The sequence below is a fragment of the Typha angustifolia genome, chromosome 9 (genome assembly GCF_048772165.1).
Source record: "Typha angustifolia cultivar Huaian chromosome 9, ASM4877216v1, whole genome shotgun sequence".
Classification (NCBI taxonomy): domain Eukaryota; kingdom Viridiplantae; phylum Streptophyta; class Magnoliopsida; order Poales; family Typhaceae; genus Typha; species Typha angustifolia.
This window is the reverse complement of record NC_133247.1, coordinates 2243056-2260663: the sequence shown is the minus strand read 5'-3', so window position 1 is coordinate 2260663 and position 17608 is coordinate 2243056. Positions and strand designations below refer to the sequence as shown.

The 17608-nt window shown below is 33.7% G+C and overlaps 1 protein-coding gene across 1 annotated transcript in view; it reads right to left on the bottom strand.

Annotated features, from left to right (window-relative positions):
* LOC140767804 (callose synthase 9) overlaps nt 1-17608 on the bottom strand; it is a 36927-nt gene that overhangs the window by 7248 nt on the left and 12071 nt on the right. The window contains exons 15-40 of the mRNA XM_073107866.1: nt 17175-17277; nt 16903-17026; nt 16593-16770; nt 16429-16481; nt 15394-15451; nt 14546-14630; nt 13783-13832; nt 11763-11849; nt 11083-11168; nt 10979-11003; nt 8799-8893; nt 8628-8709; nt 8358-8518; nt 8144-8264; nt 7073-7170; nt 6888-6978; nt 6608-6768; nt 5679-5788; nt 4657-4791; nt 3317-3385; nt 3072-3249; nt 2799-2913; nt 2585-2704; nt 719-834; nt 553-636; nt 354-466 (exon numbers count right to left, since the gene is read on the bottom strand). Coding sequence (XP_072963967.1) covers nt 354-466; nt 553-636; nt 719-834; nt 2585-2704; nt 2799-2913; nt 3072-3249; nt 3317-3385; nt 4657-4791; nt 5679-5788; nt 6608-6768; nt 6888-6978; nt 7073-7170; nt 8144-8264; nt 8358-8518; nt 8628-8709; nt 8799-8893; nt 10979-11003; nt 11083-11168; nt 11763-11849; nt 13783-13832; nt 14546-14630; nt 15394-15451; nt 16429-16481; nt 16593-16770; nt 16903-17026; nt 17175-17277 — 2698 coding nt within the window. The remainder of the gene's footprint in view (nt 1-353; nt 467-552; nt 637-718; nt 835-2584; nt 2705-2798; nt 2914-3071; nt 3250-3316; nt 3386-4656; nt 4792-5678; nt 5789-6607; nt 6769-6887; nt 6979-7072; nt 7171-8143; nt 8265-8357; nt 8519-8627; nt 8710-8798; nt 8894-10978; nt 11004-11082; nt 11169-11762; nt 11850-13782; nt 13833-14545; nt 14631-15393; nt 15452-16428; nt 16482-16592; nt 16771-16902; nt 17027-17174; nt 17278-17608) is intronic.

Below are 17608 nucleotides of genomic sequence, written 5' to 3'. Positions count from 1 at the left end.
ATACAAAGAAGAATCTTCTAGGTTTGCCAATGAACTACCTATTTAGCAGTCTTGCAGTCAAGATAACACTGTAGGCCAGTTGGATTAATTTACTTGGGAAGTGTGCACCGTTATATCAAAATACAAGATGCTTATGATATACAACGCACACATTGACCCACGTGACATCCCTACCAAGACACACTAAGATAGACTCTACAATTCCCAGCATAAAATGATATGCAAAACAATGGATCTCATTACCATACTATCAATCATATGGAGAGAGAATAGATACCAGCATTCAGAAGGCAAACATTATCTTAAATATTTACTGTAGCATAAAGAAGATACCAATAGGTGACAGGACCTACCTGCATAGATATCTTCACTAATGTTTATTATGCGAGATGCCTTACTGATACCACCCCTTGTTATATGAAAAATTCTATCAAAAACATCTGGATGTCCATAATGCATTCGCACCCTAGGCATAAAGAAGCAATATACAAGTTAGAATTTTAGCATTACAAGAATAGACTAAGAATGTCAGAAAATGGAAAATCCACTTACTTGAGGGGGTTAGCAAGGACACGCTGGCCTAGAGTCACAAAGCTTGTTTCCTGGTTTGACATGAATGAGGCTAAAGACGAGACACTATTCAACATATGAAGGCAAAAAGTTAAACACAGATCTCAGATGGCCTTTAGTAAGCATACAAGAGGTCATAAAATAACACCTTCCTGTGAAGACATGTTCTCTGACACCCAGAATTGTGGGTTTACGCAAATCACGGTCAGAATGAAACTCCTCAAGAAGATTCCTCATTTTCAATGCTTCTTCAAAATAGTTATCCTTCAAAAAAATAATAATACAAAGAACTCAATGAAAACAATAAATAAATTGTGAAAGACTAGAGAATGAGTTTGCCGTGTTAACCAGTCTACTTACCAATGAAATGCTTGTCTTTTAATATAAATATATTCATGCAACAAATGAAATATACTTCATGTTTAGCAAGTCACCACCAAAGTTAAAAAACCTAGGAGTCAAGGTTCCAAAACTCGATATCGGCATATCAGATCGATTTATATTTTAATTACGTAAAATTCTAAATATTATTTAAAAATTTAGAAAAGAAAGGCAAGGAAATAGGAAAATAAATATTACTCACATATGAAGCATAAAAACCTATAAATAATACTCTATCTCTCTCAATTTTTAATATTTTTCTTCTCTATTCCTTGATTTCCTTTTATTCCCCCCCACTCCTCTCTCTCCCTCCCTCCCTTTCTCTCAAATTTTTTACCACCAAAACGAATATTTTTATATTTTTTAATTTTTCACCATTTTTTCTCTCCTTTTACTTCCCTCTCTCTTACTGTCGATCCCCTTCTCTCTTCCTCTTTTCCTCTCTCTCCCTCTCTTTCTCTTCCTTGTAGCAGCAGGAGGAGAGAGAGAGAGGGAAAAGCTGGGATGTTCAACCCTCCTAGCTCGTTTCGGGTCGATATTGGTAGATACGGCCGATCCCAACCTGAAACGACTCGGGTATTGGTCAATACAATCAACTAGCCAACGGGCCAGTTTCAACCAGAATCGTTTTGGCTGATCCCACTCGGTATCAACCGAAACTGGAATCCATGCTATTATTATGTAAATAGATAAGGTGAATGATGATATGAAGTCTTCAACACTAAATAGTTTTGGGAGAGCATTGTAGCCAAGATTTGAGGTTCAAATTCAAATTTAATAATGATAATCCAGAAATTAACTAAAAAAATATGTTCTCCTAGTCGAAGGAATATCATGACAAATCAGGATGTATTGAAGTGGCATTTTCCAAAAGGAAAAAAGGGAAAAAAATCAAGATCTAGGAAGCACATTAGGTGAAAATTTCTGAACCATAATGAATCTAAGCAAGCTCGCTTTTATGGTCTAAGGTAATTACAAAGAACTACCTTCTTTTTTGCCAACTATGAAGCGGATCATTTACAATATGAATGACGCTGTGACAGGTCAGTTCATTTGCTTATCAAGGAAGAATATGTTTGTACAATCTGGTTGACTACTATTCTCTTCGAATTCCAAAGTTATTTTGTGGAATTGAAGCCTCTGATGTCCCAATAACTCGTATTGGCTTTCTGTGCTTCAGACCAGTATGTTATGATCTGAAGTCGATTCCTATACTTTTAGATATTAGTCTTCTACCATAATTTTATAGAGGATACTGGACTGTGGTGGTTGGTAAGATTCATCATAAAGAATTATAATGTCTACATACATAACGATTTTTCATCTTTTTGCTCCAAGTAGTTCCACCCCCGATGCAGTCAGAAAAAATTAATTATCTGCTTTTTACTGTCAATTTAGGTGCTGTTTATAGGAATATATCAACATTAATACTCATAGCTCTAATTAAATTAGAAAGTAATCAAAACAATGTTATTACCAAGTAAATACTCAAGGAGAGAACCAGATGAACATTATCTTGTAACATGACTAAAAGAAGTCGGTAGGAGAAAACCAGTCATTACTTACAATGAGTCAACAAAATAAGCTAAATTAACCATAAACAACCAAGTGCTCAATCTTACTGCGTCTTTACCTGATTCATATCGATGGTCTGGACAGCATTTCCACGAGTAAAAACTATTGCGTGGTTTTGATTTTCTGGTTTACCTTCACCAAGCTTCGGGTTCCCAGGTAATTTAATAGAATAAATCTCCTGAATAAGAAAAATGATAATAGCTAAATAATCAACCCACTTCAAGAACAATATACAGGGAAAACATGAATGTACTAAACAAAATTGACTAAACCTTATCCTTTCCATGAATGTCAGCTTTGACAAGCTTTGAGTAATACTCGGTGTTGGGTTTGCCATCCTTAATGCTCTCAACAACATCAATGTAAGCAACTCTGAGTGCTTCATTGCTAGCAACACGAAAAGAGATTGCCAAGATGAGCAAAAGATAAGTTCTTTAAGAAAATATGAAAGCCAACCCTCAAAAAGAAAATGCTGATGCAGACTTGTCAGTGGAGGACTAGCAATTCACATTTGCGTTCAACTGCTCATATGGATAAAAGCATACCGTTGCAGTAGTAATGCAATATCTGCAGCTTCCGGCTTCCTTTCTTCCTTCTGTTTGCCATATATTTGACATGTCACAACATAAGAAAACTTTAGATCTGCCTGGGCACGAGCTTCAGGAGACAAGTCAAACCCCTGAATTTCAGTTAAAGTAGTCCCTGTAAATGCAGCTTCTGGATCTGGCAGGAAAAAAAGATGATTCAGAACAACAAATATCTCAAGAGACTAGGGGTTGGATGTACATACCTTCAGATGTAATCCTCTCCAAATAACTCTGAAGCATAAGAGCTTTTCTGTAGTACATCATTCCACGAACTGTATTTTTTAAGACACAATACAAAATGATATCAGGAAAATGCAAAAGACAATAGTGCAGACGAATATAAACATATTGAAGCACATTCATTAACTAATCCCGGCAATTAACTGAGTCCCAAGGATTATGTTGGGATCTTACGGGAATGAGTGATGTGCAGAAGACAGAAACAAAGTACTTCATCAAGAGATACTTAATAATAGTGCCAATGGAGGGCAACTATCGCAGTTTGTATTAAATTTAGAACAAGGATTTTGTATTTTTATATGCATTATGCAACATGCTGGCAATTGCATTCTTTGAAATCAAAAGGGAAAAAGAAGAACAATATAAGAAACACCTAGAGTCTATTTGTGACTTCTTCCAAAATCAAACTACTGGCATGCTAACTGCTAAGATCTTTCAAGACAACTATGAGTGCTGCCTTCCTTTAATAGTTGCGGTGCATATCATGAAATTAGAAGTTTGTATACCTTCACAAGTTCTTCCATTTTCAAGAAGAAACATTCTTCTTAAACTCAGATACGAAATTAAGAAAAAAGTCACAAAAAATGAACAAATTTCTACAGCCTTGAATGTGAACACTATCACAAAAGCCGCTTTGTTATAACATCTATCTACTGTGAAGCCACACTGTCCTATACTTTATAATCTTTCATTCACAAATTTCAACATATTCTGGAAATTGGCACACAATTCTTAGCAGCTAAAAATACTATTTCACTGATGAACAAATTTCAGAAATCTATCACTTGCATGATAAGAAATTACAAGCATCGTTAAAGAACCTGAGAAGTCATTAAGAAATGCAATTGTCTAAGGAAAACACATGTCTAGAATAATGGTGTTATCAATCATTCTTAAACAATATGATAATTATGCAACTAGCATTCACAATCTAAGGTGTCAGTAAAAAACTATATTTCTAACGAAGCACCAAATCAGCATTGACATTTCTAACAGATGCAAGTAAAATAATAACTACTGATACTCAGAATTTGCTTATAAAATTAGAATGAAGTGTTGGTTAGAGGCTTACAGTTGCCTACTTAAATACAATGGATAGAATTCATGATACTGTGTTTTGCTACTTAATAAAGTGAAAGAGAGTAGGCAATGTGCAATTACTTGTATATGAAGAAAAAAAAGGGTGAAATAGAGAATCGTGCAGTCTGCAATTCTCAATAAAGTACTAAGTAAAATATTGGAATGATCATTCTCTTTTGTAGGCATGCACATAGAAAAGAGAGTTGGAAGAAACAAGACATACCTGTCCTTGCTAATGTTTGACCACGATAGGAAGCCCAAAAACGAAGCTCTAGTTTGTCATCTAGGCTATTCAATAGTTCAGAATCTTGTGCATTTTCATCTCTGCCAATCCGAGACAGGAAATTCTTCCACTCATCTAACCAGAAAATCCAATCAAATTTCAGAAGACAAGGATAAATGAAAAATCACTTCATTCACAAATTAATAAGTTCAAAAAACTCAAATATTCACAAACGATTTTTGCCAAAGGAATCCAACAATGTGAAAAATAAACACATCAGTCAGTTAGGAATATCATATATAGGCATTAAGACAATATGGAAAAGCGCAATCCTATTTAAGTGGTCGTACATATCAAGTCATTCAAAACCCATGCCACATCTCCCAACAAGGCAAATGATTAAGAACTACAAGCTCCATTATTGTATCAAACTATCAATACGAAAAACAATATCGAGAGTTTACATCAACAAACTCCAGTTAGAGAGTAAGCAAAAGAAAAATATAACAAACTCTATTGTATCAATCAATCGTGGGTATTAGATTACTTTAATGTAATAGATTTTTTTTTTTAGATCTCACTTAGCAGGATTCCACAACTTATTAAGAATAAAAGGATTCCAAGTGTGCGAATTCCCATTAATGCCGAGCTAATAGGACAAAGATGTTTTCAGCCCTACCCTGCTGCTAGAGATACAATTTCTGCAACTACTGCACATAACAAGCCTTACAATAAAGTAATGCCCTTGAGTTTATCAAGAGATCATTTCATTACATGCAAGTAATGTCAATTTCAGGGTGCGCGAAACTTGGCTCGATATGGTACGTTTGCCTGGAACATAATCTACTGAGCCAATGTGTCATTGGAAATATGGAACTGTCTTGACATGCTAAAAATACAATCTTTAAACCTTTCTATGTCCTGAAAATGGGTTTTAGGGGTTAAATTAAACTTCTATTACCAGGTTGATTTAGGTCCTAAGTTCTAATGCCAATAACATTTCATGAAGGAAAAAAACAAACCTGGAAATATTTTTTGGAGGTAAAATAGTATCGATATCCCATCCTCATTTTTCTTTTGGAGTTCAGCAACACTATAAAGAACATTCTCAGAATAATACGGGGTAAAGACACTGCAAAAATGAAAGGAAAAGGAAATCAGATATCGATGATCATGACAAGAGGAACTGATAGTATTAGAATAAATCATGGGAACCTATGAGGCGACCACTAGTACATCCACATTTTGCTTATTTCTAAGCCACAGTCCAATCTCTAGTCAAAGAAGAAAAGTCTAGTCCTGCAGTTCCTTAACAACAGTAAGAATATAAGAACATTCCATCTTTCAGTCATTCTGAATTTCTAATGGACATATCTGACCCTTTGGCTCCTGACCTGGAACGCTTAGGATATCAATTTCCCTCCCTTCTATGCCCATATCGCATGTGACAGATCTATTTCTGGCCACATCATCAAGGACTAGAGGATTAGGTCATTATACCATGATTGTTCTCATTTCACACCAAATTTCAGCAATCCTCAGTGTGAATCTGTAGTAAGACAACCTTTTTGATGCAAAGCCGTTTAAAGAGAAGATATGAAAAGGAGTTTAGAAGAAAGAAAAGGTGCAGCCAATGAAAAGGAACGGAATAAGCAATGCTTCTGAATGCTGCTAAGGTAAAAGAAAATAGGTGCTGACAATAGGAAATCCTCGAATCTTCAGTGTTGGAGAAAATTAGTTTAAGGCAGCAAAACTTCAAGATGTTATTTGGGATTTTAGCAACTTATAATGCCTCAGGTGAAAACGAATATATCCACCTAGAACATCATTTTTACTGTTTCACAAGCTGAACACATCCGGTTACAGAGGATGGCAAGTGGCAAAAGAAATCCTAATCCACCTGCTCTGTTGGTTCTCTCTACAGAAAATACTAGCAGGATATGAATATCACCTGAAGGATAACATCTCAGAAACTGGCCTAGTAGCTGGCATTCGCATAAAGAGAGAGTTAGTGAAGAACTCCAGTCTCCTCCTGGCTTCCAAGTTTCTTGGGACATTTGCAGCAGATTCCTTGATGGTCAGAAGTGAATGCAGTCGCTTGATCAATACTTGCTGCATTTGTATTAAAGTGAATCAAATGAAAACAAAAGGCCAGTTCTAAATTTTAAATTAAAAAGAATAAGAAGAATAGGTAAATCTTAAATCCTATAGGTGGAAGTTCAGAACTATACCAAATCAGGATCATTTGGCCACTTAAGATTAGAGAATAGACGGCCTTCAGCTCTTGCTCTAGTTATCTGACTCCAATCATCAAGGTTACCTCTTAAATGCAGAACAAGTTAACCCGTTACAATACAAAAGATATGAAGTTAACTATATTAAGTTCAGCAAGACCAAAAAGTTTCTTATTGTCCACCTCATATCAAGAGAAAGAACATCATGACGAATCACATCATAAAGCTCTTGAATAGCTTTTACAGCTCCATTTTTCAGTTCAGGGTGTTCCTTCTCTTTCTGTGGGGTAAAAGAACTTCCAGTCACATACTAAAAAAAATTAAAAATTTAAAAAAAAAAACAGAATATTGGCATAAGGCAGCACAAACAAGTATATCTGAGAGGACACTAACAAGCATCTATAGAACTGCTAGTAAACTAGAGGCTACAAAGCATGCAAAGTTCCAACTTCCAACAATTATCCAACGAGCAAAGGATAAATATACCTTGCATAGCAAAAGAATTTGACTAGTATAAAAATGGACCAGTAAATAGCTATTTGCCATCAAACTCAACATCTCTTGCTTGGAGAAGGGACAGATATCTCTCGCACAAAAAAGTTTTTAACTGTCACCACAATTTGTGCTTAACATCATAATTTGTTCTTCGCCATACCAACATATATCAGCACAGGATTATTAAGATACTTCCTGATAAGGGCATTGTTAAGTACCATAACTACGCTCTCATTCAAACTTCTATCAAAAAGGCAAGTCAGCTACCATGAAATACTAACAGCTAAACATATAACAAGGAGCCCATGTGCCAATATGGAAGATCTAAAGTCCTAAACGTCTCTTCGTCTTTTGCTTTGGTGCAGTTTCATGCATTAATAAACTAATAATCACCTCCAATTCTCACTAAGTAATTCCTACATGTCTTTTAAACTTTTTTTCCAAAACTTCTTTACATCATTAGCCTTCAATACTTTTGCATACTTCTTGGTCATCTTGTTCCTCTTTTTTGCTTGTTTACTTTCTTAGTCTATTTTTCTACCTCAAAAATCAATTGGTAAATGTCACACAGTACAATATATGCTTCCATCATACATATCTTACTGGTTATTTAGAACAGATCTTATAACAGTATAACTCTTTTATGCAGGCCACCAACATGCCATCTATATAAGGATATTGAGTTGTTTAATACTAAAATAACAAGAACAACATGACTGAAGAAGGTATGCAATGTTGTAGTTAGTGGGAATGGTTACCAGTATTCCAGTTAGTGCACTAATCCTGGAAATTACAAGTGGCAGCTTGCTCAACTGAAAGTCAGTCTGGAAATTCTTCTTCAAAATGCTTTCCCTTATATCATTATATATTCTTTCCACCCTGCGTTTTATCAGAAAAATTGGACTAGCAAGACCAGGAAAGACAACCAATATAAGAGAACATTTTAGCATAACTAAAGAAGTTTCAGATTACCACATCCTTCCTTCTTTGTCAAGTATAGAAACCAGGATATGACTAATACTATGAAAACACTCTTCAACTGCATATTGCATGTATTCATCCCTCGTAATTCTGAACCAGAGCTCATCCTGTGAATCCTTGCATTCAATTGCAATATCTCTGGCAAGAAATACCTGAGCAAATCAAAGAGATAATTCAGAGAGAGAAACTAAGACAAAGAACTATCAATGCACAAGGGCAAAACAGCATATTTCAAAGAAAGAGTAGAAGTGTACAGTCTACCTTGCTAGCAAGCAAAAATAGGGGCCACTGAACAATCGGAAGATCTCCAGAATTCTTCGGCATGACAAGTAGCTCCATTTCACTACAAAAGGGAATAGTAATTATTCCCATACAGATCATAATATGCAAAGGAAGATGCAAAGATTCGGTAAAACACTAAACAGAACTTACAAATTGGTAATATAATCCTCTTCTCGCAAGTTCCTAATGATTTCATTCCAGAAGGGAGAAAATCTAGATGCATCAAACTTGTTTAACTCTGCAGTCTTCATCAAGTAATTATCAAAATGGTCAATAGATTGTTTCCCACAATCACAAGGAACTAAATATAAAGTTAAGAATGAAGCATCTGGGAGACTGGAACAGACCGTTTGGATAATAGTGTTCAAAGAAAAAGAGGGCAAGCATGCAGCATTCTCTAGAAAGATTGTCACTGAATCAAACCTATAGATCATTGTTGGGTCTTTGGAAAGTAACTGAACATAGATTAATACACAATAGGAATATTTCTGAAAATCAATATGGTTCTGTAGCAAGTGGACTGAATAAAATATTTAGTCAATTAATAGGGCAATTAACTAAGAACAGTAGGAAAAGGATCAAAAAATTTCATGTGGGTATTTATTGACATAGGAAAAGCTCAAGATAGGCCCCTAGAAATTATTATGGCACATTCAATGAAAAAGGGTGTTCAATTAAATATATCAATGTTGTTAAGGATATACGTATAATGGAGCTATGGTCAATATGAGGTTGAATGGGGTGAATTGGCATCAAGGTTCCACATTAAGCCCTTACTATCACTCATTGCTAAATAAAGATATTCCAGATAAAATTCTATGCTGCATGTCATTTAATCATGCTATCAATTTTAGTAAATTGAGACATCAAGAATGTAAACGGATTATACTTGACAAACAAGTAAAACCGAAAGGGAATACTTCCATCATTTTAGGCACATGGTTCAATAAGAAGCGAGGATTGATGAGGCAATTGTACACAAAATTAGTACATGGTGGTTGAATGGAGTAAGTGCACCCATGTATTGAGAAAATCTTTCAAGAAGAAATTCCAATACGATAAAAGATATGTACAACGCTGTTATATGAGAAGAAATAAACCCCAAAACACCAAGAACAAACATTTCATATCCAGTTGTTTAGAAATATAATGCTATTTAGAATGTAAAGAAATGGATAAAAAGTGTAAATGTTTGCACGCCCCTGCATGCCAGTGGCACACTTCTAATATATTTTTTAGTCTTTACACATGTCTTGGTTTGAATATACGTGTTAAAGCCTATATTAGAGTCTTTTACTCTTAAATAATGTTACAAATGATCTATTTTATTAAAGATATAGCAATAGTCAAGTATAAATATGATTTAGCACATAATGTAACTGAATATATTAATTAATTGACAATGACTCAAGAATTTAAACCAAATCATAGTTGAATATAGTTAATCTTACATGTTTCTATATCAATTTGGACTCAATTTTCAATTCTAGATTTTTTTTGAAATTTAGGAAAAAGAACTTGTGCAAGATCTAATCATGCGCTAAAATTTTAACTAAAATTATAAACTTTGAGTTCAAATCAACTTATATGGAGTAAATCTAATATGTGCATATATCAATTTTGACACAATTTGAATGAATTTCACATATTAATTTTGATTTTTTTTTTGAAATTGGGAAAAATTTTGGGCAAAATCAAAATTTCCCATTGATTTCTACATATTTTATAGATCTAGCACCAAACTATTAGATATATGTAGAAACAATAGATCTAGCCAAATTAAACTTAGATCTATTATTTATACATCCCAAATTAGTTTTTAAAAATGTAAAACAATATAAAAAAAATCGAGCCAACTAGCACAGATTGACACACCTTAGCATGGGTTTATGCCACGGGCACAACCCATGCCAAGTATTGATACTCTATTGGCACGATGTGACCATCCTTGCATAGTTCAATAAGAAGTGAGGATTGATGAGGATATCACACACAAAATTAGTACATGGAGTACATGCATCCATGTATTAAGAAAACCATTCGAGAGGAAATTCCAATACTATAAAAGATATGTACCAATATCTTATATGAGAAGAAATAAACCCCAAAACACCAGGAACAAACATTACCTATCCAGTTGTTTAGAAACATAATGCTATTTAGAATGTAAACAAAAGGAAAAAAGTGTTTAAAAATTCTTTAAAGTTTTTATGGTAAATGTTTGCACCATTCAATTCTATAATATTACAAGAATGTCGGAAATCAGTATTGATCAAGGAGAAGAAAAGGAACTCGCGTGAACCAATATATGTACAAAAATAATTCATTACCTGACTGGATGATCGCAGCTGCCTCCTGTATAAAGAATCAAAAGGGAGTTTCAGTTACATCAGAACAAGACAAAATAACAACAACAAAAGAAAATGTTGAATACCTTTTCGGCAGAGCAACATGAAGGTTGTCCATAAAGGCTTCAGGGAACTTCTCAAAGAGTTGGTGGACAGCCTCCACAGATCGAATCTGGACATCAAATGTGACGTATATTGGCAAAAAGGAAGGATATTAGAGAAGATTATCATTTTGCATTTCTTGACAAATATAATCTGTTCCGCTATTCTAAGTGGTTATTTTATTCTGGGTAAAGGCAGTCAATACAACTGAATCCAGGACAGCAGCTAAAGGAATCCAGGACAACAACTGAATCTCTTCCAGATGCACTCACTTTAAGACAACTAGATATGTGTTAACAAATGACTAATATATATCATGATTCCTGACAAATGGATAGAATACAAGATCTGGGAACTGCTTTTGCACAACCTGAACAAGTGATATCAGCAAACAGCATTACATCTATATGAGGGCAATATGTGCATGAAAAGAAGATAACATAAACAAGGGCTAAATGTTAGACCCTATACAGGTGCCAATAATATTTTCTTGAGTTGCATGTCACGTACAAAGAAGTAAGATGCTAAAATAAAATTAAAAACAATTTCCGTATGACCATTGTTTTTCAAGAATGACAATGTTAAATACAAAGAATTAATATATGTTTGCAATATTACAGCAAAAAGATATGACATATATAACATCATATAAATATAAATTTACCTCACCCAATCGTTCCCTTGCACCAAGTAGGAACCCATAGACAGCAGACACCAATGTGTAGAAAATATGGATATCAAGAAGATAGATCTGCACAGATGGACAGTCATGTGAAGAATTGTTTATATTGAATTGTGATAATTACATCCCAATACCCAAGGCATTGTTTGTTTTGAGTTTAGGGAGGGTCCCGGACCAATATTACGATAATTAAGTACACGAGGCATTAGTTTGTTTTCAGTCAGGGAGGGTTCCTGACCTAACCTAGTTTAGTAACCAAATACATTTTAAGTTTTTTTCTAATCAAGTTGAGTCTGCAATAAATAACTAAATAAATAATGTATAAATTCTAATATTCTTTCAAATTATTATAATTTTATCTTTGACATGACTTAAATCTATAAATTTCATATCTTATCAATCTTCTCTGTTCCAACAAATATATATTTTTCTATTATAGAAGAGCTCCTCTTTCACCATGGCTAAAAAAAAAATATTTGTACAAAGATTAAAAAAATTATTTTATATAATATTACTAATATGTTTAATATGAGTTTAAAATGGCTAACTTGCATTTATATTTTATAAATTTAATAATAAAATTTTAGTACTATTTGCACGATACATACTCAATTTTGCAAGAGTAAATATTTTTCACTTTTTCATGTCATATCAAAGTAATAATTACACTCCTATTTTAAATCTTCTCTCATCTAATTATAATTTTTCTCAAAAATAAAAACATTTTCCTCCATTTTGTTTTTAAATTTACTAAGTTCACAAGAAATTATAGAGTGATTGCAGACTTGTAAGTTTAAGCCCACAATAACTCGCTTTCCAAAAATAATAATTAAAAAATATTTTAAAATAATATTTATAAATTATTACAAAATAATAAGCCTCACACATGGGCTTAAAACCAAAAACCAAAAGAAAATAAAACATAGTAAAGTTATATTATATTTAAAATAGAATATTAACCTTATATTATATTTAAAATAAAATATTAACCTTATATTATTTTACAAAAAAATAATAATATGTAAGCCTAGTTCAAGATATCTAAATCTAGACCAAGAAATGAGGCTAACTAATCAAGTTTAGGACTTAGCCTCAAACCAAGCAAGGCCCAAAAGTGCCCCAACCAAAGAAAAATACATATAAAAAGCTGCAAACACGGTGTCAATCATTTGGCAGTTGTTCTTGATCAATAAATTACTAAAAAGTAGTCCATATAGATAAGGGTGTGTAATCAAGCGAGCATTGATCAAACTTGATTTGAAAATAATTTCAAGCCTAAATTCAGAACTGAGTTTGAATTTATTCAATTTTGATTTGAGCCAATTTCGAGCTCAAGCCTAAATGAGCTGATCAATTATATTGCAATTTCAAGCTTATTCAATTCAAGCCTAAATCGAGCTTGGATCAAGTTTGAATTAGGCTTGATTCAATAGTATGTATGCAAATAATTTGTACTACATAAACATAGATATTGCAAATACCTAAACTAGTAAGTAACAAAAAATTGAAAAAATAAATATATAGCTTGACCAATATTTCCTCTTATTGCAATCATAAGATGGCTAAAATAATAGCCCTAGAGTAACTAATTAGTATGAGTGTACAGATCTTGATCTAAAGGTTCATATTAGTTATATGTATTATATATTATATATTTTCAAAAATTCTATTATTATTTTTGAGCCTTATCAAGCTAAGCTTGATTAGGCTCATGATCAAGCTCCGCTCGAAATGAATTGCAAGCTTGACTTAGCTGACAAGCTTCAATCGCTCAATTTCGAGCAAAGTTTTCATCAAGCCTTAGCGAGCCGAACTAAAGCCAGTTCGATTATCTTGACAGCCCCACATATGGAGGTTGCGCCATTGTAAATTGCTTATTGTGGAAATTATGCTAAAAACGCTTTGACGATCAGATAATCTCAGTCCTCAAATGCAACTAAAGTATAAGAGTTGTATGAGATGTTATGTTTAGCAAGTAAAATCTTGAAGGCAAATGGCTCACCGCAACGACTGGTGCCCACAAACTAAGAATTGTCAGTGCATTATGATTATCTGCAAGCATTGCAAAACTGAAGTTAACCCACATAAAGTTTAAAAAAAAGAACTGGGAAAGAAACAACATTCTGGACAGAGATCATAAGGATTAATTAAATTTATATTGGAAGATGGTTCATTTGTGATATATCAAACAGATACATATAGTTTAGCCTAAACAAGGTTACCAAACTTTATACAGTGATGGGCACGTAAATCATTGCACATTAAGTTGCATACAACTTCCTAGCAGACCTCACTAGCCAAAGCTTAACAAACCAGGAATAAGCAGGTCAAGGTCTACTCAATAGCCATATTGATATGACAGGGAAAGTTTGACGTGAGGAATATTACAAGGGGATAGTCGTCCAAGAAGTACTAAATAATATTATTCACTTGATCTGTGTATTGATTTGCCTAAGACTACCTAGCAGCCCCATTAGTCAAAGTTTGACAAACCAGGAATACACAGGATTGCATGTCAAGGCGCACTCAATGCCCTGGTCAAATATAACAGGGAAAGGTTGAACTGAAAAAACAATATTTATTTAAATGACAATCAAGATCTTATGTCATATGCATTTCGTTCTATCTTTCACATAAAAAGAGGGAAAAGAAAAAAAAAATTAAAGCTAGCATTCTTGTTTGCATTTCGTTGTTCTCAAGCAAAGATGCAGATAACAAGAAGAGGCTGATATATATATATATATATATATATATATATTGCTTACTCTTAGACACAAAGTCATGCCAGGAATATTGTAAGCCTTTGAAATTGATAATGATTCTAGTTGGTTTTACCAACGGTTTTATCTGCAAGAGAAATATCTGTTAGGACTGAAAAACAAAGAGGAAAATACATTTTACCCTCCCATCGTTAGGCCTAAATACAGCTCACCCCCCAAACTTTCATTTGTGTCACTTTATCTCATTATGATTATATTAAAACTAAAATTATTATTTTTTTCATCATATTTAACCAATCCATAGGTCAAATTTGAAGATACTCAATAAAAACAAATTTATAAAAAATTGAATAAGCTTTCCAAGGCATATTATATATATCAATCGAATTGAATAAGCTTCCATTTGTGTCACTTTACCCTTTTATGGTTATATTCAAACTAAAAGAGTAAATTTTTTTCATCATATTAGATCAATCCACATATCGAATTTGAAGATAATCATTAAAAATAAATTTGGAGAGAATTGGATAAACTTTCCAACACATCTAAAATAATATCAATCAAATTTCAGATGACAAAATTACATATTTATTTAATATACTTATCATATCTTTGTCATCTGAAATTCGATCGATATTATTTTAAATGCATTAAAAAGCTTATTCAATATATACAACTTTATATCTAATGGGTATCTTCAAATTCGATCTCTGGTTTAGTCAAATACAATCGAAAAAATAAAAGTTGCATTTTAGTTAGACAATAAGAGGTAAAGCAATACAAATGAAACTATAGAGAGGTAAAATAAATTTAGACTTAACCATATGGGGGTAAAATATAATTTTCCTAAAACTGCATGAGGATACGAGTGTAGTCAGAATAACACTTTCCTGAAGAAAATAGGCAAAGGAAAATTTTGCGCTAAGTACCACAAGCCAAAAAAGCACATATCTGCACAAAACAAAAATTACAATAGTTGATTTTAAGTTGGCAAAAGAAGCAACCTCACAATAAGTTAATATGAAATCCAATCAAATATAAAACATGGATATTGGTCACACATTTCTAGAAATTCTGATAATGCAGATGGGTGTAGGTGTTTATGTCCCGAGAATTCATATGCCTAGATACAAGACTAAAGGTCAATAAGTAGGCCAATCATATCAAACACCCACATTTAATCCTGTCTTGTGACTTAATTATGGTGTAGGATACTCAAGCAATATTACCCACTGTTGACCTCGTCTTGTTTCTAAATTAGGTGTATAAGCAATTAGAGATAATAAAAAAATCACACAAACAGATCATATATAGACAAGAAAGATATCTGACAATCTTCTTATGTGAACTGTGGAGAAACCCCCTTCGGAGAGGATCATTGGAGCATGTCCCAAGGTTAGAGTAAAAGATTACTGTAATCTAGTAACTAACTAATATAGGGAGAGTAAACCAAAACCCATGAAGATCATCATGCCTTCAATCTCCAGCAATAGTGGACAAATACCTAACCTCATGCAAAGCTAGTACATCAAACTTCTTACTAAACAGGTCAAGGCTGCCAACCATCAAGAAATCATTGTCTGTACGTTCTGAAGAAAAAAAAGAGAGGGGATCTCTGCAAGGTTCACTCACATCGACCAGTAGGCAAGTAGAATTTATAAACCATAGATGATAGTTGAATCTCAGGCAACACAAGAGCCAAATATTGCACCGACTAGACATTTAAGAGTTCAAAATAAAGGAAAAGGTGATTACTATTGTCATATTATACAGGTTACAATCTCACCCAAAGGACAGATAAGCTAAAGTAGAGGTAAAACAAGCAGTATCATAGATAGACTCAGTGTATTTATAACCAAAGTAGATGAATGATAACTACAAACAAGATGAGGCATTCATGTTTTCAAAAAAAAGGCAAAGATCTTTACTTAATGTAGCTGGAGGGCCTCTCATACATGCCACGCCCAACATAGTTGTGTTCCTTCACAGAAAAACAACTTCCGATTATGCAAAAAAATCAGGAACAAGAATAACCAGCACAGCAGACGATGAAAAAGTCCAAAAGGATAGTAGAATCAATGAAGGAAAGAACCTGGCGCATCCACTTGGCAAGGCGCACAAGAGACCAACGATCACATGGGTCGGTAAGGCGGTGACAGAAGGGGATTTGCATCAGGAGGCCAACAAAGATCTGAAAACCAGCATATGCACCAAGTACAAAAACGTATATCTTGAAAACAGCAGAATCTGTCCCATCCTGAAGCGCTTTCCTGAAGCCCAATAAATAAAAAAAGTTCTAAAAAGTTGCATTAAGACTGTAAGTATAGTAAAAAGTTCCACAAAAAGAGGAAGCTATAAACGCAAAACAACAGAAGAAGCAAATTAAAAATTGTGGAACTTACACATATAGGTAACAGATGGCTAACGAGGCGACAGAAAACCAACAGAAGCGACAGAATATTCTGGTAATAGCTGACCGACGAGATGTAGAATACGCACCATACATCATCAAAATGTCCAGAACACCTAGCTCAAAGAGTAGTCACCAGAAGAAAGAAATGAAAAGGTAAAAAGCAAGATTTTAACCATCTATTAACAATTGAAGATAAAATTGATCAACCTGCTAGTATTTCACAACCTCAGAAAGGGAAATGCATTGATAGCCAGAACTTACTTTCGATGAATTTCATAACAACATATGTGGGGCCAAGACTAAGAAGAACTTGAATGGTCTTCATATTCAAATTGCCATCATTGAAAGCAATAATAGTTAATCCCTGGAAGAAAAGAAATAGCAATTCATATACTTTACATCCAGAGAAAATTGAGGGATAGAAGAAGAAAAGGAAGAAAGAGAAATAGTGCGATAGCAGTCTTGGCTCTAACTAAAGAAGAATTATGGATGAAACAAAAGGTGTCCACTTCTTTCTGTGAACCTACTAAATAGTTCGATTTTGGGATCTATAGTAATTTTGTGTTTGATTAGAGTTGGATTAAGACTTGTAGTCTTTTTCATAGCCTAAATGACAATTTCCGAATGCATAAAACAGTACAAGGTCCTATAAGGTTATCAATGAAACTTCCCATCCGTGAAATCATCATTTCAGG